This window comes from Phocoena sinus, chromosome 4 (assembly GCF_008692025.1).
Source record: "Phocoena sinus isolate mPhoSin1 chromosome 4, mPhoSin1.pri, whole genome shotgun sequence".
NCBI lineage: Eukaryota > Metazoa > Chordata > Mammalia > Artiodactyla > Phocoenidae > Phocoena > Phocoena sinus.
The window spans coordinates 19566391-19589427 of NC_045766.1; the positions used below are offsets into that span (position 1 = coordinate 19566391).

At 36.6% G+C, this 23037-nt stretch overlaps 1 protein-coding gene across 5 annotated transcripts in view; it reads right to left on the reverse strand.

Moving 5' to 3' along the window:
* PIK3CB (phosphatidylinositol-4,5-bisphosphate 3-kinase catalytic subunit beta) overlaps positions 1-23037 on the reverse strand; it is a 195625-nt gene that overhangs the window by 64441 nt on the left and 108147 nt on the right. For all 5 annotated transcript variants that reach the window (XM_032630188.1, XM_032630189.1, XM_032630192.1 and 2 more), the window contains 3 exons: positions 22316-22393; positions 4994-5245; positions 3505-3601 (listed from right to left, as the gene is read on the reverse strand). In XM_032630188.1, the coding sequence (XP_032486079.1) occupies positions 3505-3601; positions 4994-5245; positions 22316-22393 (427 nt within the window). The remainder of the gene's footprint in view (positions 1-3504; positions 3602-4993; positions 5246-22315; positions 22394-23037) is intronic.

Sequence of the window (23037 nt, forward strand, 5' to 3'; positions counted from 1 at the left end):
CATCACTATATATCAATTTCTTAATCACATATGTTCTGATTTCCATGGTCATCACAGTACCCAAACTGATATTTTGACAGTCATTAATAACATTCCTTTTGACAAACCTAATGTTGGTAATGTTCCTCTATGATCTCATAACTGCTGATGTAGTTAAACACCTTCTCTGGTAGTTTCTCAAACATTCCATCCAAGTGGTACTTCTTTAACCTCACCAACTGTGACATTCTTCAAGGCACTCCTTCCTCTTCTCTACCACCCTAAATATGTTCCATTCACAGACTGGGCATGTGAATCAGAATTTCAATGTTATCTTAAACCCTAGAGCTCATATAATTTTCTCATTTCACAGAGAAGTAAACTGTTGAAGAGACATTAAACTCTGAGAAAACAAGAGTTAGCAGTACAAACTAAAGTCTCCCCTCTGCAAACTAATTTCTCTCTTCTTATAACTGATTTTTTGCACAGTTGTCCTTTTGTACTTCCTAAGGAAATAAAAGATAAAAGTACATTCTGTCCAGGCCTAATGTCCAGGTGGTATGCACACTGAGAATTATCTCCCAAAGCTAGAAAATCTTTACAAAGTACAGGGTGGTCCAAAAGGTTCGCTCAGTTTTTTCCGTTAGATGGCTCTAGTAGCACTTAGTTGTCTTTAACTTCATTCGAAACAATTTTGTTAGACTTTATGTGACAGCTGTCATATCAGCGTGCATTTAAAAAAAGACATCAAAATTGGTGAATTTTTGTGTAGACATTTTAATACTGAAGATGGAAGGAAAAAAGCAACATTTTCGGCATATTATGCTTTATTATTTCAAGAAAGGTAAAAACGCAACTGAAACACAAAAAGATTTGTGCAGTGTATGGAGAAGGTGCTATTGACTGTTCGAATGTGTCAAAAGGGGTTTGCTAACTTTCGTGTCGGAGATTTCTCGCTGGACAATGCTCCGCGGTCTGGTGGAACAGTTGAAGTTGATAGCTATTATATCGAGACATCAATTGAGAACAATCAGCGTTATACCACACGAGAGAGAGACGACATACTCAAAATATCCAAATCAAGTGCTGAAAATCATTTGCACCAGCTTGGTTATGTGAATTGCTCTGATGTTTGGGTTGCACGTAAGTTAGGCAAAAAAAAAAACCTTCTTAACCATATTTCCGCATGCAATTCTCTACTGAAACGTAATGAAAGCATTCCGTTTTTAAGAGAAATTGTGACGGGAAATGAAAAGTGGATGCTGTACGACAATGTGGAATGGGACAAATCGCGGGGCAAGCGAAATGAACCACCACCAACCACACCAAAGACCGGTCTTCATCCAAAGAAGGTGATGTTGTGCATATGGTGGGACTGGAAGGGAGTCATCCGTTATGAGCTCCTTCCGGAAAACAAAACAATTAATTCCAACAAGTACTGCTCTCAATTAGACCAAGTGAAAGCGGCACTCGACAAAAAGCGTCTGGAATTAGTCAACAGACTGATCTAAAACGCATAATCTTCCATTAGGATAATACAAGACTGCATGTTTCTTTGATGACCAGGCAAAAACTGTTATAGCTTGGCTGGAAAGTTCTGATTCATCCGGCTGTATTCGCCAAATATTGCACCTTTGGATTTCCATTGATTTTGGTCTTTACAAAATTCTCTTAATGGAAAAAATTTCAATTCCCCGGAAGACTGTAAAAGGCACCTGGAACAGTTCTTTTCTCAAAAAGATAAAAAGTTTGGGGAAGATGGAATTATGAAGTTGCCTGGAAAATGGCAGAAGGTGGTGGAACAAAAAGGTGAATATGTTGTTCAATAAAGTTCTTGGTGAAAATGAAAAATGTATCTTTTATTTTTACTTAAAAAACCGAAGGCACTTTTTTGACCCATCCAATATTTACAAGTTTCAGCTCCTTAATCAACCCTTTGCTTATCTTGTTTAATACTCTCACATCTCACGGATTCCATTTTGACCTGGACTGAAGGAATTCTCATAATTTATACACTTCTGAAGCTGATTTCTCAGCAAATTAATATCCTATATTTGTGCTATCTAGTAGCATTATATTTATTAGTCCTATCAAATGCAACCTATCTAAAGTCAAGTGTACCAATTTAGTATTATCTGCCCCAAACATATGGAGAACAGAACACTGCACAGAATATGCTATTTTATTTAAGAATAGGGAGAAACGTAGAAATTTATATTTGTATTTTCTTCTATATACATGAAGAATTCTGGAAATACAAAAGCAACCAATAAATGTGATTATAAACCTTCTAATGATGACCTAGGTACTCTAGAAATTAGAGTATTTGTAGTTCCTGTGTTTCTGGCTTGCTCGTACTAGGATAAATGTGAATTCTAGAACCAAACATGCAGAACAAACATCTCTAACATTTTGTTAGAGATAAATTCAGGTCCATGATATGCCAAGTTAATTGCAAAAAATTGTCAATTTTTCTAAAAATATCAGTTAAGTTGCTTACTGATCTTGGAGAACATGTGTGAGTCTAAATTAAGATTTTCAAAAAAGTTTACTGCTGAAATGAATAATTTTTACTCTAACTGTGAAACTACAGTTCCTCTTAAGAAGAGCACACTGCTCTCCTATATTTGGGGAATAATGTGATTAGTGAAAATTACTGGAGGTATATGCAGGAAAGGGTAGGAATAAAAGAATATACACAAATAAACTGCTAGGATATGAGCAGTTTATAAATATGTTCATGGATAACTGATTATCCAAAAGCAATTTCTCAGGTAGCAGCTACTAAAATAGAACATTTTTAAATGTTTGTCACCCACAAAATAATTTTTAAATGCAAGTAAGGGCACAATTTTACTATATATATTAACCAACTATGAAGACCAAAAAAAAAACCCTATTATAATGCAAAGATAACACTGAAAATTTCCCACATTTGGGAAAGCAGTAGGAACAATGGAAAGAGTCAAGCAATCTTTTGCACAAATCCTAGGTTTGAAGAACCAATTATGTAAGACTGACTTACGGCTGAACTTCACTTTTCTCATCTATAAAATGGGACAAAGCCATCTACCTCACAGGGATACTCTGAGTAGTATTTGAGAAATATAGGCTTATGGAAGGTGTTCCTCTTAGCTCAAATTTCAAGATAACGCCAACTAAAGAGGAAGTGTCTTTACTATCCTTCCCATGTTAGAATGTTCCTTCTAGTGCAGGAGGAGAAATTCAGTACAACTAGGAACCACAGAGATTGTTATAAAGAAGACATTGTTCCTTAGAAGAATGTCTCAAAAACCTGTAACAATAAAACATTTGAAGTGAGAAAACAGTTATCAAAATAAATATATTCAGATACAAATCACTTTTAAGTATATTAAAATAATCTTGGGAAATCTGTTTTAGAATAAACAATAAAAATATGGTTTCTTAACTGGACTGAAAAAAGAGTGAGTCATAAAAAAATGTTAACTAGTCCACATGCCAAAAATTATTCTTTAACACTAAGGATTAGGATGTAAATCTTACCAGGAAATGAAGACCAGCTGTGTAATATTATATCTCCAGATCTCAACTGTCCTTTAAAGTCAAAAACCATCGTATTTACCCAGGCTACAGGATAATCCTGTTGAAAAGATACCATTGCGTAAATATACTAAGAATAAACTTTAAGGTGTGAACACGCACATACCCTTTGCTTCAATAATGTTAGTTTTAGAAGTTTCTAGCTTTCTAGATGATTTCCTCCAAAACCATCCAATATAAAAACAAGATGTACATGGAAAGATGTTCAACATCTTTATAATGGTTAAAGAAAATCCTAAAAGCCAATTAATGTCTCAGAATAAAATACAGTATCCAAAACGTAGAATATTTATTGTGCAGCCATTGCAAATGATGAGGAATTTTTAATGATTCAAGAAAATATGTGCGATATGTTAGATTTTATGTTTTAAGATCTTTCAGCCTATATAAATCTTAATTTAGCAGAAGGCAATGTCTCTAGGTATTGTAGAATTTATTTATATTTCTAAAAAGGAGGCACCAAGCTAATAGGACTTTTATGTAGGCACTCAGACTAATTAATCTGGTCGCAGTCTATGAAAAAACTATAAATACTTGAACACTCTGAGTAAAATTCTCTATCAGTGGAGAAAAAAAACTAAGGAAATAACTCTTATGTGACTTTTTAGACAATAAAATTCATTTTTAAAAAAACTATATGATAATAACCAGAGGAAAGGCTTATATTCTCATGCTAAGAATAAAAGGATACAAATTCATGTAGATAAATATAGTCACCACACTTTTTAAAATGCATAAAATTCATGTCTCCATCCTCCAAAAAGAAACGTTCCATAAAGAAGAAAATTAAAAAGACTTGAATAAAAATATGAAATGGAAGATGAGAACATAAGAACACATTCACCATCCTTTATCCACAATTTCAAAGTCCAAGAAACTCTGACAACTAAAGGTTTGTTCATAATTCATTTAACAGTAAAACATGACCAGAAATAACATGAAGCTAAATGACAGCCTTCATTTGTCTCATTTAGTGAGAATATTCATATATTTCACTGCTAGAAACTTGATGTGTTTGATTACAGAGTTGTGTCCCAGACCCTACAAGGTGTGTTGAGTGATCTATGATCTTTCTAAAATGCATAAAATTTTGAATTCTCAAACATATCTGGCACCTGAAACTTCAGTTAAAGGACTGTGGACCTGTAATATTTTAAATCTCTTCATTCTTTTTAAACTATTTTCTAAAAAGGATTACATTTATAATAGAACACTTACAGTATGACATATACTAAAATAAAGTTGCCAAAAGAAAAATGACAAGGACATAAAATGGAGACTTACTGTCTTTTTTAGAAATCAGTTCTTAGGGACAAAAGTTATATGACATAATTTCATTTATATTACTCTATTATTTCAAAGTTTTTAAATTATTCCATTATGTTATTATTAGTCCATTATAAAAACTTTTCAGAAGTTAGTATATAATTACCACTTTTCCAGATTTCCTGATGGTCTGATATTTAGAGGGATTAATAGCTTTAGTTGATTTCTTCGTTTTCACTTTATCCAAAACTGCATAAACAGCGAAACATAATCGAGCCATTCGTGGCAGGTCACAAGTATTGATATCAAATTCCAGTGGTTCATTCCAAATATGATCGTTTTTCCCTGATATCTCTGAGCTTACGACGGTTTTACACAGGAGTTCGGTACCATGAAAAAGGCCAGCCCTGACGTGAACCTGTAATGATGGAGACAAAAACAAATACAGAATCATGAATACTGCACCACTAAAACACCTTTATTTGGGAGAATGAAGAAATACATACTGGCAGAAGCAGACAAACTCTAGGAAAGCATATTCATCCACAGAACCATTAGACTATAATTCATCAGCATATAATTCACCACACTGTTAGTATAACCTATTTTTCACTTACTAAGCAGACCAGCTAAAAAATGCCAAAGGTCTCAATGGTATAAATGGGTCTAAAGAAACCAAGACCATAAATACAAAAACTACTATCGGGCTTCCCCGGTGGCACAGTGGTTGAGAGTCCGCCCGCCGATGCAGGGGACACGGGTTTGTGCCCCGGTCCGGGAAGATCCCACATGCCGCGGAGCGGCTGGGCCCGTGAGCCATGGCCACTGAGCCTGCGCGTCCGGAGCCTGTGCTCCGCAATGGGAGAGGCCACAACAGTGAGAGGTCCGCGTACCGCAAAAAAAAAAAATGTGTATGTACCATGTGAAAATAGAGAATGGAACTGAATAGATATCTGGGGTGGAAGCAAAGGATTGAGAACCATAAGCAAAGGTAGGACAGTTTTTTTCAATTTTCTTACAAAGAAGGTATTAGTTATTGTTTTCCAAGATCTGAAGAATATGAGCAGGAGGCAAACCACTAAGAGGTATTGAGGTAGGGTCCACATGCCTGAAGCAAACAATCCATCTGACCTCTGAGGACCTTGCCATCAAGATCTCCACAGTACTTTCTCTCACTCCCTTCAGCCACACAATCCACAATCTCACCCTGAATTTGACTTTACCACACCCTAGCACCTCCAAATCAATAATTCCTACATCTTACTCTCCAACTATCTCACCTTCCAACTCACTCCAACACTCCCAAAGGAACACTTCCCTGCCCTCACTAAGGCCTCCATTTCAATAATCAACACCTCCCCATTTCTCCATTAGCTTTGTTTGCCTTCACCCTCACCAAAACCCTCTGCCAGTGCCTGTCTCTCCTTTGCCACACTCATCTGAGGCCCATGTCCTGGATAAACCTGATTATCTGCCTCTCCTCCATGCCAAATATTACTAGGCAGACCAGCACCATGACCGACCAAAGCCAAATGTAAAATTCTTTCATCACTACAAGAACTATTTCTTACCTTTCCTTCACTGCTGAGAACTTCCAGAGTTACTCTCCTCTGAAAGCCCTATTTAAGCTACTTGTTTTGTCTGGTTGTCTATTACTTGAAGATGACATGTTCTGAAGGATACGTCCGATCTGTCAATCTACTCTATTTAGAAGTTATGAAACATTAGGGCAATAAAATACTAAACAACTATTATTTATAAGGAAAACAAGTAATGAGGAACACCAAATTATGTACCGACTATAAAAATCATAATCCAATATTTACCAACTACAGACAGATCATTGTTACTAAATTCTGAAGTCATGTGGGTGCGGCAGATTGAGGATAGGGTGTATGTTACATGAAGTAGAAGGCTTAAAGTGTATTTTCTTCCTGAAAAATGCAGGTTCATTCATAGACACCTGACACTCCACAGATCTCCATGTAAAGGTGTATGGCTGATGGGATGGGGTTGTCATCTATTCATACGTAAAACCCACAAAGGAAATTCATGTCTATAAGACTACTTTAATTCCACTCTAGGCTTTGATCTTATATATATATATATATATATATATATATATATATATATATATATATCTCAATAATCAATATCAGATATATATATATATATCTGAGCTTAAATGGCCACAACAAAGTCTCTGCTGCCCAATCTTTATCCAAACCCATTTTTGAGTAAAAATACATATACGGAACTTCCAGAAAGTCATGCAATATATTTATTTCTTTGGAAAGTCCAAATATTACCATTCAACTAAATACTCACATGGTTGAGTATAGCACTTAGACTGAATTACACAGAATGACTTTGGTATCACACAGAATGATTTTTTCTGAATTGCACTGTCAATATTATATTTTAAGTCTACCCAGTGAAAGACTGGGTAAGAGACAGATATGTGAAACATTATTTTACCTACTATAATGATGTTGGCAGGGATTTTGGTGCACACTTTATCACCCACTGTGTCTCCTTCATAAGGAACTGCTAAACATCTCTCCATTTCCAGCATAAGAATGAACCACAACCATATGAATAACTAGATTATTTTTATCTCAAGAGATTCTAAATATTATAACTGATCATGTTTCCTTTGCTTTGGCTACTATCTACATTGCCAACAGAGAGTGAAATCGGTAGTCCACATCAAGCAGTTATACAGGATCCTATTATATAACTACCTGCTGCAAATCTTGCTCTTGGCTTTTTCAACTAATAAATATCCTCGATTATTTTTTAAAAAGTCACACTTTGTATATTTTTGTGTGTATATATGAGAGACTGGGTGTGCGTGGGCGGGGGGGACACGCAAGCAAGTTTACCTCAAACCATGTGTGAAATGAGATTGGATAAATCATAAATAAAACAAAACACACATAAAACTTTCGTATGATAGGATGGAAGATAGGCATTTCTGAACAAAAGTGATATTCAATTCTTACTCTCAGTGACATTAAAGACTTATGAATTTATCACCTTTTGTATAAAGAATATATAGTTTATTCAGAAAAATCACAAGTTTAAAAATAAATATTTTTCCATGTTTTTGTGATAAAAACAAGCTACTTAAATTGCTGAGCTTAAAAACATTTGTGTCTCTTGGTTTTTGACAGTTTTTGAGAAATAGAAACAAATGAGCCCACTACATTGTAAGTACTCAATAAATGTTTATACTTAAAAACCAAAACAAAAAATGCTGGTTATAGTTCTATCAATCAAATTCTGGCAAAATTCAGATATATGGAACACAGTAAAATTATGGATCGGTTGGATACAAAGCTCAAAAAAGAACTCAAGTATAATGACCTAGGAAAGTCCTATACTAGCTGTAAACAGCAACAGCCAAGGGTGTGGTGTGGGAAAGAATAACAATAAAGAATGAATCTAACTTGGGTGTGGTAACAATAAACAAAAATGACCCTGCACATTCTGAAGAAAACTGTTGAAATATCATTCTCTAATAGTTAAAGTGTGATATATTTAAGACCAAGTCATCAGGACTATGTCTGATTGCAAAATCTCCTGGTAATTCACTAAAATGACTGAAGTTCATACATGGTTAAAAACAAACAAGAGAAGAAAAAACTATCTACATTTAAAATAAAGTGAAAAAATCTGTGTTTTCTGAGCTTAGAATTTCCCGTAGTAGAAGACATTAAAAAAAGGGTTTTGTTTTCAGAAAAAGCAGTAAGAAAAACCATTCTCTAAATTTATATCATGTGAAATTTTGTCAAAATTGTCACATTTCCTGATGCTTTGTCTCAATCACCTTCAGGCTCTGAAAAGTTAAGAATTTTAAAGGACCATCATGTTTAATTACAGTCACATGTTTCATTGTCCAACTTCAGTAAGCTTCCAAAGATACTTTTTCACAAGTCCCAGAATACTTGGAGATGGAGAGAAGGCAGGCTTTGTTATGTAAAGGACGTTCAACTGTGCCACAGCAAGGGTGTGCCAAGCCTGCAGAGACCGCATTCCTGAACTCACCAATTAAAAATGTCGTGTTGGCCAAGATGTGAAACTTTTTCCCAACATCAACACCTAATTTCCTTCTTGTTCGACGATATGGCCAAAATCCACTACATTTACCCTTCTGATATTAGACACACACAAAAAAATCAGTAACATGAATAGGCTGAAATTCCCAGGGTTTCATGAAGTATATCACAATAAAAAGGCAGGTTTGTTCTCGCTTAGTGGGAGGAGTCCTGTGCTACCTTTAACTAAGGATATAAAGATGTTAGAGACAGTTACATTAAAATGTATTCATTCATTGCACAAATATTTATTGAGTGTTCTAGGTACTGAAATAAGATAAAAAGATTAAGATAGTTTTTTCTTTCCTAGGTTATATCTATTTTAACAGGTTAGGAGTGGTGAGAGCCATGTAACTAGGCTTATGAGGTGTTATGATTTTTAACTAGGAAGAGTCAAGTTATGATTTTTGATATGGAGTATATCTGAGCTTGGAATTCTCTGGGTTTATCACGCTTAGGGTTCATTGGGCTTCTTAAACATGTTATATTTATGTCTTTTGCCAACTTTGGAAAGCTCCCAGTGATGATTTCTTTAGTTTCGTTTTTCTCAGCTTCATTCCTTCCCTTTTCCTTTTGAGATGCAGATTACACACGAGTTAGACCTTCTGATATTGTCATACAGGTATCTGAGACTCTGTGAAGTTTTTTCTCCTCAAACTATTTTTCTCTCCATTCAAACTAGAAAATTTTATTGATTAATCTTCAAGTTCACTACTCTTTCCTTTCACACTACTTCCATTATTGAGTCCATTGAGGGTTTGTTTGGCTTTTTTTTGTGGTACGCGGGTCTCTCACTGTTGTGGCCTCTCCTGTTGCGGAGCACAGGCCCCAGACGCGCAGGCTCAGCGGCCATGGCTCACGGGCCTAACCGCTCCGTGGCATGTGGGATCTTCCTGGACCGGGGCACGAACCCGTGTCCCCTGCATCGGCAGGCGGACTCTCAACCACTGCGCCACCAGGGAAGCCCCACTGAGGGTTTTTTTTCCCCCCAGAGTTTTTTAATTAGCTGGCCCTCCTTATCCACAGGTTCTGCAACCACAGATTAAACCAACCACTGATCAAAAATATTTCGGAAAAAAACTTCTAGAAAGTGATAAAAAGAAAAACTTGAATTTGCTGCACTCCAGTAACTATTTACGTAGCATTTACATTGTATTGGGTATTATAAGTAATCTACAGATTATTTAAAGTACAGGATGTGGGGCTTCCCTGGTGGCTCAGTGGTTGGGAATCCGCCTGCCAATGCAGGGCACATGGGTTCGAGCCCTGGCCTGGGAGGATCCCATACGCCACAGAACAACTAAGCCTGTGTGCCACAACCATTGAGCCTGCGCTCTAGAGCCCATGAGCCACAACTACTGAGCCCGTGTGCCACAACTACTGAAGCCCACACAACTAGAGTCCATGCTCCGCAACGAGAAGCCACCTCAATGAGAAGCACATGCACCGCAATGGAGAGTAGCCCCTGCTTGCCGCAACTAAAGAAAGCCCACGTGCAGCAACAAAGACCCAATGCAGCCAAAAATAAAATAAGTTTATTAATTTTAAAAATAATAATAAAGTACAGGATATGCATAGGTTGTATAAGAATACTATGTCATTTAATATAAGGAACTTACTTGAAATTCTGGGGCTTTTGGTGTCCTCTGGGGGTCCTGGAACCAAACCCCTGCAGATACTGATGGACAACTGTATATGTTGGCTGAGACTTTCTATTTCTCCATTCCTTTTCATTGTTTGTGTTTTGCCCTTAGTTGTTAGAGCATTTTTATAATAACTACTTTAACAGCTTTGTGAATAATTCCAACATCTATGTCATCTCAGCACTGATGCCTGTTGATTCTCATGGTCCATACAACTTGAGATTTTCCTGGTTCTTTATATGCCAATTAATTTTGAAATATATCCTACACATTTTGACTATTATGTTATAAGACACTCGGTTTTGTTTATATTCTACAGAGAATGTTGATGTTTGTTTTAGGAGACAATGGTTAGGTTCAGGCTGCAAGTTCCAACAAACCTTCTGTGAGCTGTGGTTCCAATACCAGTTCAGTTTTCAAATCCTTTGCAGGGCTATCTGGATCTGTCCTGCATGTGCACCATACAGTGACTAGTCTGAGACTTGGGTGGTGGTTTAGGCCACAGTTCAGTTCTCATAGTATACAGGCAGTTATGACTCTGATCCATAGATGTACAGCTCAGGAATAAACCTAGAAGTTTCCTGAGCTCGTCCCACTCTGAAATCATCCAAGTATTTTTTGGTTGCCTGGGGCTCCCCTCTTCTTGTCACCTAGCCAGAAATCTGAGGCGTTATTCACCCACATTTCCTACAACTATGCCAAAAAGAGAAGGACAGAAAGGGAAAGGGGGGAGGCCAATCAGGACATGCCCAATTCTCTTAGGGCTGCAACTCCTCTAGTCAAAGAGGAAGGCTCAACTCTGCATTTTAGGCCTGTCCCCAATGCTGTTGCTTCTGCCACTGCCGCTCTGCTACTGCTGCCACAGGACTTCTTGGGGTACTAGGGCAAATAAGAACAGAGAAAAGAACAGAAAACCAAAAAAAGAGGGAAAAAATGGGGAGATCCCCACTCTCTCTGAGAGTTAGAAGAACCCATTCCAACTAGTGCTATAATTAGAGGGCTTTCTGAGTTCTATCTGCGCTAATACCATCTTCTAGATTTTGAGCAACACTGATGTAAGGCTTCTGCTGAATATTAAGATGCAGACCTGAAAAGGGAAATGCCACGAGGCGGGGAAAAGATCAACCAGGAAGCTGTATACTACAGAATTCTAAGCACTTTAACAGTGAAAGACATTCAAATGCCAGCCAGGCAGAGTAGTGAATCTTCACCGAAACACCTGGGATTTCATTACAGACTCCAGAGAATCGTGTGCCCAGTAAGATCTCTGGGACTGCCATTACAATGGATTTCACTACCGTGATTATGTTTTACTATATGACGTAGGTTACTTTAAGGAAGGGAGGGATTTCCCTGGCGGTCCAGCGGGTAAGACTGTGCTTCCACTGCAGGGAGCGCCAGTTTGATCCCAGGTCTGGGAACTAAGTTCCCACATGCTGAGCGCCATGGCCAAAACAAAATAAAACAAAGGAAGGGAGATTATCCTTCATGGGCCTGACCCACTGGTGAGCCCTTAAAAGGGATCAGGATCTTCTGGCAAGAGATTCAAAGCAAGGAAAGGATTTAATGCTTAAGAGAGCCACACAGCTAGGACCTGAAAGGTGCTTCTAGTAACTGAGAGCAATCCCTAGCCAAAAGCCATCAAGCAAAGAAAACCTCAGGCCTACAACTGCAAGGAACTGAATGTGGCCAATAACTTGAATCATGCTGGAAGCAGATTCTTCCCTAGAGCTTCGGGAAGGAATGTAGCCCAACTAACACCTGGATTTCAACCTTGTAAGACCATAAGCAGAAAACCCAGCCACACCATGCTCAGACTTCTGAACAACAGAAATATGAGCTAACAGGTGCTGTTTTAAGCTGCTAGGTTTGTGGTAATTTGTTACACAGCAACATAAAACTAATTTGAGGGGTTATTATGAACTTAATGCCAAAAAATTTATCAACTTAAATTCTTCAAAAGACAAAAATTATCAAAGCTGACACAAAAGAAACAGAAAATATGACTATCTATATATCTACTAAAGAAATTAAATTTCTAATTAAAAACCTTCCCATAAAAAAACTCCAGGCTCAGGTGGCTTGGAGTAAATCCTACCAAATATTTAAGGAAGAAATAATACCAATCCTACATAAACTTGTTCAGAAAATTGAGGAGGGTAAGGTTTCTCAACTCAATTTATAAGGTCAACATTTTCCTGATTCCAAAACCAGAGGAAGACATTACATAAAAAGAAAAGTGCAGACCAATATTCCCTGTGAACACAGACATAAAAATTCATAACATAATATTAATAAATCAAATCCAGCAATATATAAAAGGGCTACTACATCTTCAATGTGTAGTACATATTTCAGAAATGCAAGGTTGGTCTTAACTTTTGAAAATCAATCAAATTAACTGACCAAAATATAAAAACTACACAATCACCTCAATAAATACAGAAAAAGCAGTGGACAAAGTGCAACTTTTTCTATCCCTTTCAGGATAAAATCTCTTGGCTAAGTAGAAACAGAAGAGAACTTCTTGAATAAAGGGCACGTACGAAAAACCTACAGGTAATATTATACTTAAAGTTGAAAGACTAAATGCTTTTAAGAACAAAACAAAAATGTCTACTGCGATGGTTAATTTCGTTTGCCCGTGTGACTGGGCCTTGGGGCATTCAGATATTCTGGTTGTTTCTGTGAGAGTGGTTTTTTTTTTCCCCTGATAAGATTGACATTTAAATGGTGGCCTGACAAAAGCAGATTACCCTCCTTAGAGTAGGTGGTGGTAATCCAATCAGTGGAAGAAATGAATAGAACAAAAACACTTGTCCTACTTAGAGTAAGAAAGAACTTTTGCCTATCTAACCTCAGCTCTTCCTGGGTCTTGAGCCTACAGAACTTCAACAGGAACTTCATGATACGTGCCTCCTGGTTATCAGGCCTTCAGACTCAGACTAAACTATCCGTTCTTCTGGATTTCCAGTTTGCCAACTATTTATGTGAGCCAATTCCTTAAATAAATCTGTGTGTGTGTGTGTGTGTGTGTGTGTGTGTGTGTGTGTGAACACAAACATGCGTGCACACACACACCCTATTATTCCCCCCCCCCCTTTGGAGAATCCTGACTAATACCATCTACTCTCAGCAGTTCTATTCAACATCATACTGAAAGTCCTAGCCAGTACATTAAGAAAAGGAAAAAGTCTGGAAAGAAAGTTCCCTGCTCCGCATCTACCCCTCGCCTTCTATTTTCCCCCCAGATTTCTCTTCAACTTTGTAAAGGAACTCCTAACCTGTGTAGCAATTAAAAAGAATGAGGTGTACCTACAAGAAAGTCATGCCATAATTGCATTAATTTACTTAAATTCAACTATGTAACCCCACTGGAAAGAGAAAAAAGTGGAGGAGGGGGAACTAGAGAATTAGCTGGAGTGGGGGGGAGGGTACTTTAAATTAAGCCGATTATTCCTATGAATATATGACCACAAACAATAGAATGAATCCAGCTTGAAATAGCTGATGGAAGTTGTTAAAACCTATGAAAATAAAATGTCACTCACAAATAATCTGTCAATGACAAAAATAAAGCATAATGCTCAAGAAAAATAAAGCATGTAGTGAATGCTTATTTGGTCCTCCTTCAGGAAGAAACTAAGTAACAACAAAAGGCTGTAGAGAAATAATAACTACAAAAGCATTAAATAAGTAATAAATACAATAACCTAAAAAATGAGAACAAGTAGGAAATCCCATTTTTAAAATGTAAATTATACATGTATACATACAAACTACTAAGCAAAATCATACATATATGTTAAAAAAAACACTCCATATGACTTGAGGGTATATTTGCCTATAAATGATTTCTGCCTTTAGAAATATAATACCCGAGGGAGGAACCAAGATGGCGGAGTAGGACGTGCTCTCACTCCCTCTTGTGAGAACACCAGAATCACAACTAGCTGCTGGACAATCATCGACAGGAAGACACTGGAACTCACCAAAAAAGATACCCCACATCCAAAGATAAAGGAGAAGACACAATGAGACGGCAGGAGCGGTACAATCACAGTAAAATCAAATCCCATAACTGCTGGGTGGGTGACTCACAGACTGGAGAACACTTATACCACAGAAGTCCACCCACTGGAGTGAAGGTTCTGAGCCCCACGTCAGGCTTCCCAACCTGGGGGTCTAGCAACAGGAGGAGGAATTCCTAGAGAATCAGACTTTGAAGCCTAGTGGGAATTGACTGCAGGACTTTGACAGGAATGGGGGAAAGAGAGACTCCACTCTTGGAGGGAAGACACAAAGTATTGTGCCCATCAGGACCCAGGGGAAGGAGCAGTGACCCCAGGGAAGACTGAACCAGACCTACCTGCTAGCGTTGGAGGGTCTCCTGCAGAGGCGGGGGGTGGCTGTGGCTAACCGTGGGGACAAGGACACTGACAGAAGAAGTTCTGGGAAGTACTCCTTGGAGTGAACCCTCCCAGAGTCTGTCATTAGCCCCTCCAAAGAGGCCAGGTAGGCTCCAGTGTTGCGTTGCCACAGGCCAAACAACCAACAGGGAGAGAACCCAGCCCCACCCATCAAGAGTCAAGTGGATTAAAGTTTTACTGAGCTCTTCCCACCAGAGCAGCAGTCAGCTCTACCCACCACCAGTCCCTCTCATCAAGCCTCTTACATAGCCTCATCCACCAGAGGGCAGAGAGCAGAGCAGAAGCAAGAAGAACTACAATCCTGCAGCCTGTGGGACAAAAACCACATGCACAGAAAGAGAGACAAGATGAAAAGGCAGAGGGCTATGTACCAGATGAAAGAACAAGATAAAACCCCAGAAAAACAACTAAATGAAGTGGAGATAGGCAACCTTCCAGAAAAAGAATTCAGAATAATGATAGTGACAATAATCCAGGACCTCGGAAAGAGAATGGAGACAAAGATCGAGAAGATGCAAGAAATGTTTAGCAAAGACCTAGAAGCATTAAAGAACAAACAAACAGAGATGAAAAATACAATAACTGAAATGAAAACTACACTAGAAGGAATCAATAGCAGAATAAGTGAGGCAGAAGACGGATAAGTGACCTGGAAAACAGAATGGTGGAATTCACTGATGCAGAACAGAATAAGGAAAAAAGAATGAAAAGAAATGAAGACAGCCTAGGAGACCTCTGGGACAACATTAAATGCAACAACATTCGCATTATAGGGGTCCCAGAAGGAGAAGAGAGAGAGAGAAAGGACCAGAGAATATATCTGAAGAGATTATAGCTGAAAACTTCCCTAACATGGGAAAGAAACAGCCACCCAAGTCCAGGAAGCACAGCGAGTTCCATACAGGATAAACCCAAGGAGAAACACACCGAGACACACAATAATCAAATTGGCAAAAATTAAAGACAAAGAAAAATTATTGAAAGCAGCAAGGGAAAAACGACAAATAACATACAAGGTAACTCCCATAAGGTTAACAGCTGATTTCTCAGCAGAAACTCTACAAGCCAGAAGAGAGTGGTGTGATATACTTAAAGTGATGAAAAGGAAGAAACTACAACCAAGATTACTCTCCCCCCGCAAGGATCTCATGCAGATTCGATGGAGAAATCAAAAGCTTTACAAACAAGCAAAAGCTGAGAATTCAGCACCACCAAACCAGCCCTACAACAAATGCTAAAGGAACTTCTCTAAGTGGGAAACACAAAAGAAGAAAAGTATCTACAAAAACAAGCCCAAAACGATCAAGAAAATGGTCATAGGAAAATACATATCGATAATTACCTTAAATGTGAATGGATTAAATGCTCCAACCAAAAGTCACAGGCTTGCTAAATGGATACAAAAACAAGACCCATATATATGCTGTCTACAAGAGACCCACTTCAGACCTAGGGACACATACAGACTGAAAGTGAGGGGATGGAAAAAGATATTCCATGCAAATGGAAATCAAAAGTAAGCTGGAGTAGCAATACTCATATCAGATAAAATAGACTTTAAAATAAAGAATGTTATAAGAGACAAGGAATGACACTACATAATGATCAAGGGATCAATCCAAGAAGAAGATATAACAATTATAAATATATATGCACCCAACATAGGAGCACCTCAATACATAAGGCAACTGCTAACAGGTATAAAAGAGGAAATCGACAGTAACACAATAATAGTGGGGGACTTAACAGCTCACTTACACCAATGGACAGATCATACAAAATGAAAATAAATAAGGAAACAGAAGCTTTAAATGACACAATAGACCAGAGATATTTAATTGATATTTATAGGACATTCCATCCAAAACGAGCAGATTATACTTTCTTCTCAAGTGCACAAGGAACACACTCCAGGATAGATTACATCTTGGATCACAAATCAAGCCTCAGTAAATTTAAGAAAACTGAAATCATATCAAGCATCTTTTCTGACCACAATGCTATGAGATTAGAAATGAATTACAGGGGAAAAAAACGTAAAGAAAACAAACACATGGAGGCTAAACAATACATTACTAAATAACCAAGAGATCACTGAAGAAATCAAAGAGGACATCAGAAAATACCTAGAGACAAATGACAATGAAAACATGACAATCCAAAACATATGGAATGCAGCAAAAGCAGTTCTAAGAGGGAAGTTTATAGCTATACAACCCTACCTCAAGAAACAAGAAAAATCTCAAGTAAACAATCTAACCTTACACCTAAAGGAACTACAGAAAGAAGAACAAACAAAACCCAAAATTAGCAGAAGGAAAGAAATCATAAAGATCAGAGCAGAAATAAATGAAATAGAAACAAAGAAAACAAGAGCAAAGATCAATAAAACTAAAAGGTGGATCTTTGAGAAGATAAACAAAATTGATAAACCATTAGCCAGACTCATCAAGAAAAAGAGGAAGAGGACTCAAATCAATAAAATTAGAAATGAAAAAGGAGAAGTTACAACAGACAACGCAGAAATACAAAGCATTCTAAGAGACTACTACAAGCAACTCTGTGCCAATAAAACAGACAACCTGGAAGAAATGGACAAATTCTTAGAAAGGTATAACCTTCCAAGACTGAACCAGGAAGAAACAGAAAATATGAACAGACCAATCACAAGTAATGAAATTGAAACTGTGATTAAAAATCTTCCAATAAACAAAAGCCCAGACCCAGATGGCTTCACAGGTGAATTCAATCAAACATTTAGAAGAGAGCTAACACCCATCCTTCTAAAACTCTCCCAAAAAATTGCAGAGGAAGGAACACTCCCAAACTCATTCTATGAGGCCACCATCACCCTGATACCAAAACCACATCGAGATACTACAAAAAAAGAAAATTACAGACCAATATCACTGATGAATATAGACGCAAAAATCCTCAACAAAATACCAGTAAACAGAATCCAACAGCACATTAAAAGGATCATACACCATGATCAAGTGGGATTTAACCCAGGGATGCAAGGATTCTTCAATATACGCAAATCAATCAATGTGATACACCATATTAACAAATTGAACAATAAAAACCATATGATCATCTCAGAAAAAGATGCAGAAAAAGCTTTTGACAAAATTCAACACCTATTTATGATAAAAACTCTCCAGAGAGTGGGCATAGAGGGAAACTACCTCAACATAACACAGGCCATATATAAAACCCACAGCAAACATCCTTCTCAATGGTGAAAAACTGAAAGCATTTCCTCTAAGATCAGGAATGAGACAAGGATGTCCACTCTCACCACTATTATTCAACATAGTTTTGGAAGTCCTAGCCACGGCAATCACAGAAGAAAAAGAATTAAAAGGAATACAAATTGGAAAAGAAGAAGTAAAACTGTCAGTGTTTGCAAATGACATGATACTATACATAGAGAATCCTAAAGATGCCACCAGAAAACTACTAGAGCTAATCAATGAATTTGGTAAAGCTGCAGGATACAAAATTAATGCACAGAAATTTCTTGCATTCCTATACACTAATGAAGAAAAATCTGAAAGAGAAATTATGGAAACACTCCCATTTACCACTGCAACAACAACAAAAAAATACCTAGGAATAAACCCACCTAGGGAAACAAAAGACCAGTATGTAGAAAACTATAAGACACTGATGAAAGATATTAAAGATGATACCAACAGATGGAGAGATATACCATGTTCTTGGATTGGAAGAATCAATATTGTGAAAATGACTATACTACCCAAAGCAATCTACAGATTCAATGCAATCCCTATCAAATTACCAGTGGCATATTTTATGTAACTAGAACAAATCAACTTAAAATTTGTATGGAGACACAAAAGACCCCGAATAGCCAAAGCAGTCTTGAGAGAAAAAAACGGAGCTGGAGGAATCAGACTCCCTGACTTCGGACTATACTACAAAGCTACAGTAATCAAGACAATATGGTTCCGGCACAAAAAGAGAAACGTAGATCAATGGAACAAGATAGAAAGCCCAGAGATAAACCCACGCACCTATGGTCAACTAATCTATGACAAAGGAGGCAAAGATATACAATGGAGAAAAGACAGTCTCTTCAGTAAGTGGTGCTGGGAAAACTGGACAGCTACATGTAAAAGAATGAAATTAGAACACTCCTTAACACCATACACAAAAATAAACTCAAAATGGATTCAAGACCTAAATGTAAGACTGGACACTATAAAACTCTTAGAGGAAAACATAGGAAGAACACTCTTTGACATAAACCACAGCAAGATCTTTTTTGATCCACCTCCTTGAGTAATGGAAATAAAAACAAAAATAAACAAATGGGTCCCAATGAAACTTTAAAGCTTTTGCACAGCAAAGGAAACCATAAACAGATGAAAAGACAACCCTCAGAATGGGAGAAAATATTTGCAAACGAATCAACGGACAAAGGATTAATCTCCAAAATATATTAACAGCTCATGCAACTCAATATTAAAGAAACAAACAACCCAATCCAAAAATGGGCAGAAGACCTAAATAGACATTTCTCCAAAGAAGACATACAGATGGCCAAGAAGCACATGAAAAGCTGCTCAACATCACTAATAATTAGAGAAAGCAAATCAAAACTACAATGAGGTATCACCTCACACCAGTTAGAATGGGCATCATCAGAAAATATACAAACAACAAATGCTGGAGAGGGTGTGGAGAAAAGGGAACCCTCTTGCACTATTGGTGGGAATGTAAATGGATACAGCCACTGTGGAGAACAGTATGGAGGTGCCTTAAAAAACTAAAGGATATGATCCAGCAATCCCACTACTGGGCATATACCCAGAGAAAACCGTAATTCAAAAAGACACATGCACCCCAATGTTCACTGCAGCACTACTTACAATAACCAGGTCATGGAAGCAACCTAAATGTCCATTGATAGACAAATGGATAAAGAAGTTGTGGTACATATATATGATGGAATATTACTCAGTCATAAAAAGGAACGAAATTGAGTCATTTGTTGAGACGTGGATGGATCTAGAGACTGTCATACAGAGTGAAGTAAGTCAGAAAGAGAAAAACAAATATTGTATATTAACGCATGTATGTGGAACCTAGAAAAATGGTACAGATGAACTGGTTTGCAGAGCAGAAGTTGAGACACAGATGTAGAGAACAAACGTATGGACACCAAGGGGGGAAACCGTGGTGGGGTGGGGATGGCGGTGTGCTGAACTGGACGATTGGGATTGACATGTATACACTGGTGTGTATAAAATTGATGACTAATAAGAACCTGCAGTATAAACAAACAAACAAAAAACAACTAATATTAAACTTTCTTTGGGTTATTTGTATGGAAATATGTTAATATAAATGTTTCAGGCATTACATGAAATTTCTAAAAATCATATACATTCTGGTATAATGTTATAAGTCATAATTCTAGTTATTACTTTAAAATATATATCTCAGAAATAACTAAATTTCCTTGTCAATTGCATTATTATGAACTTTCATCAAACCTTTAACCATGGTCATTTTTTAGTCTTTTGTCATTTACAGACAGTTCTGGGTGTAGTCTGATGCTTTCACAAAAATGTTCCTATAAAGGGGTTTCATCTTCAAGGAATTCATGGAAAAGACTGACAAGTACAGGTTTCTGGTAACTGACTATACTGCTGAACTGAATCAATAAGCATTTTCAGAACTCTAATGGAAAACTGATGAATTAATAAAAGTGCTAACAAAAGATCAAGATGAAAAAAAATTAATTACATGGGACTGAGTGAACTGATGAGGATGATTATAATTTTTGTGACTTTCTGTTTGAATAAAAAAAAAAATCCCACAAGGACTCAGAGGCAAAAAATATACAAATCAATTTTCACTGCAAAGTGAAGGAGCTGTTACAGTGGAGGATTACTGGACTGAATGTCAATATTATGACATTGTATAAGTGTGTTTCGTGTTTGGTAATTGCAATCATTGTTGCTTTTGTGGTCATCCATTTACAATGCTTGGTGTCAGTTTATCTCTTGTAAAAATAGAATACAGTGTGTGTGCATGAAAAAAATAAAATAAAAAGTCAAAAAAAACCAAAAACCATAAAAAAAAAAAGAAATATAATTCCTGAGGAACTCTACTAAATATTTAATAATCCAGAGGACCATCCAAGATATAAAGTAAAGAAATCAAATTATAGAATAAATATATATAACATCATCCCTTTTCTTTAAGAAACCGACCAATCAACAAAATAAACACAACCATATGTTTATATATATCTGTATAAACCATATGTGTATATATATTTGTATAAACATGGAGGTCACTCAAAGCCTGTTGACCTTGAATCCCATATGATGGTAAAGAGATGGGGAGGAGAGATCAGCAACTTTTTTCTTAAATAATGTTTGGACTTTTTTTGCCTGTTGCAACAATCATGCTATACTTTTGCCACTGGAAAAAATTAATAAAGAAAATTTAAATTAAAGGGAAAAATTAAATTACCACTAAAATAGAAAACAAAGGCTAATTGGCCATAAGCATACTCATTAAGAATTAAAATCTAGCTAAGAATAAAAGTGAAAAAAATCCCTTATTTTAATGACAGCTACCCAAAGAATCTTTAATGTCCATTTATAAAAGCAAGCCACTGGTAATCTTTGGCAAGGTGCTCCTGAATATATCCTCATGCCAGCAAACATCTTAAACTAACTGAATCTCTTTCTTGGATCACAAAACTATTCATTTAATTTCCTGCCAAGCTAAATAGAGGAAAATGTATGCTTTACACTTTCAGACAAAATGCCTTGTTAAGTCTTAACTGTAGGGGTGGTGCAATAAATCCTCATGTGTTAACAAGTTGTGGTCTACAACAGTCATGTATTTTATTTCAGGAAAAAATATTACATTTTCTGTGTTTTCAGCAAGTTTAAATGGAAAAAAAAGGGGGGAGGGGGTAAGAGAGGCTATTGTGCAGCTGTAAGCAAAGCTGAGAAAGGAGAGTAAGCCTGAACAGAAACTTGTGACCTATAGGTTTGGCTTAAATTTCACTTGCTGAATTCCTGATCTAAACCCATTTCTTTTCCATAATATACACTGGGAAAATGTCAATCTATCCAGTACATCTCAAACTATTCAAAGAATATTTTAAAACAAAAATTCTTAATTGTCCTATATACCATACTCTATCTCCTGTAGTTAACCAATATGGGTAAAATTCGTCTCCAATGTGACTTTCACTGAGCATATCAGTGACTTATTCAAATAATGGAGCTGAAGATAAATTCAAATCTTAACAAGTACTCACTTTTACAGTTTCTTCTGTGTTAAGTTTATTTCCCTTAACCAAGACAATTTGGAAAGGGTTGTTATTTTCCCAAACATGCTGTAAAAAAATGAAATAAACAGAGTATTTTAATCAAAGAAATGAATATTCTATGCTAGCAATGAAATCGCCTTATCAGTTCTCATTTCCATTGGTAAAAGAATGAAAATACACCTCTGAACTAACAACTGAAAATCACATATATTAAATTAACCATCACAACCACTAGCACTTAGTTCTCAAGGCAAAACAGGCAGCATTCCAGTATTGCTAAGAAATTCACTAAACACCATCAAAAAATAGTATTAAAAGTTTTGCATAAATTAAGAATTGACCAATAAATTAATATAAAGATAATAACTTAATCATCAAGTAATGGTTAAACATTCAATTTCTTAAGACTGAAGAACTATTTTAAAACTGTTGTGTTCTAATGAATACAAACTTAAGATTTGCTTTATACAAATATATTACATTCTAGAAAAAAATGATGGCTTTGTTACATTTAAAGTCTAAAAGTATTCAATAAGAAAGAAGAAAACAGACAAATTAGACCAAAACACTATTATAGATAAACTGAAAGAAATGAGATATACCAGAAAATCAACTGTCTCTGCACATCTAACTTTTCTACTAGAATGCTCAACTTGCTCTTTGAAGTCCCATTTAGCTCTAATCTCAAAATATCTCAAATTTGAGGGCAT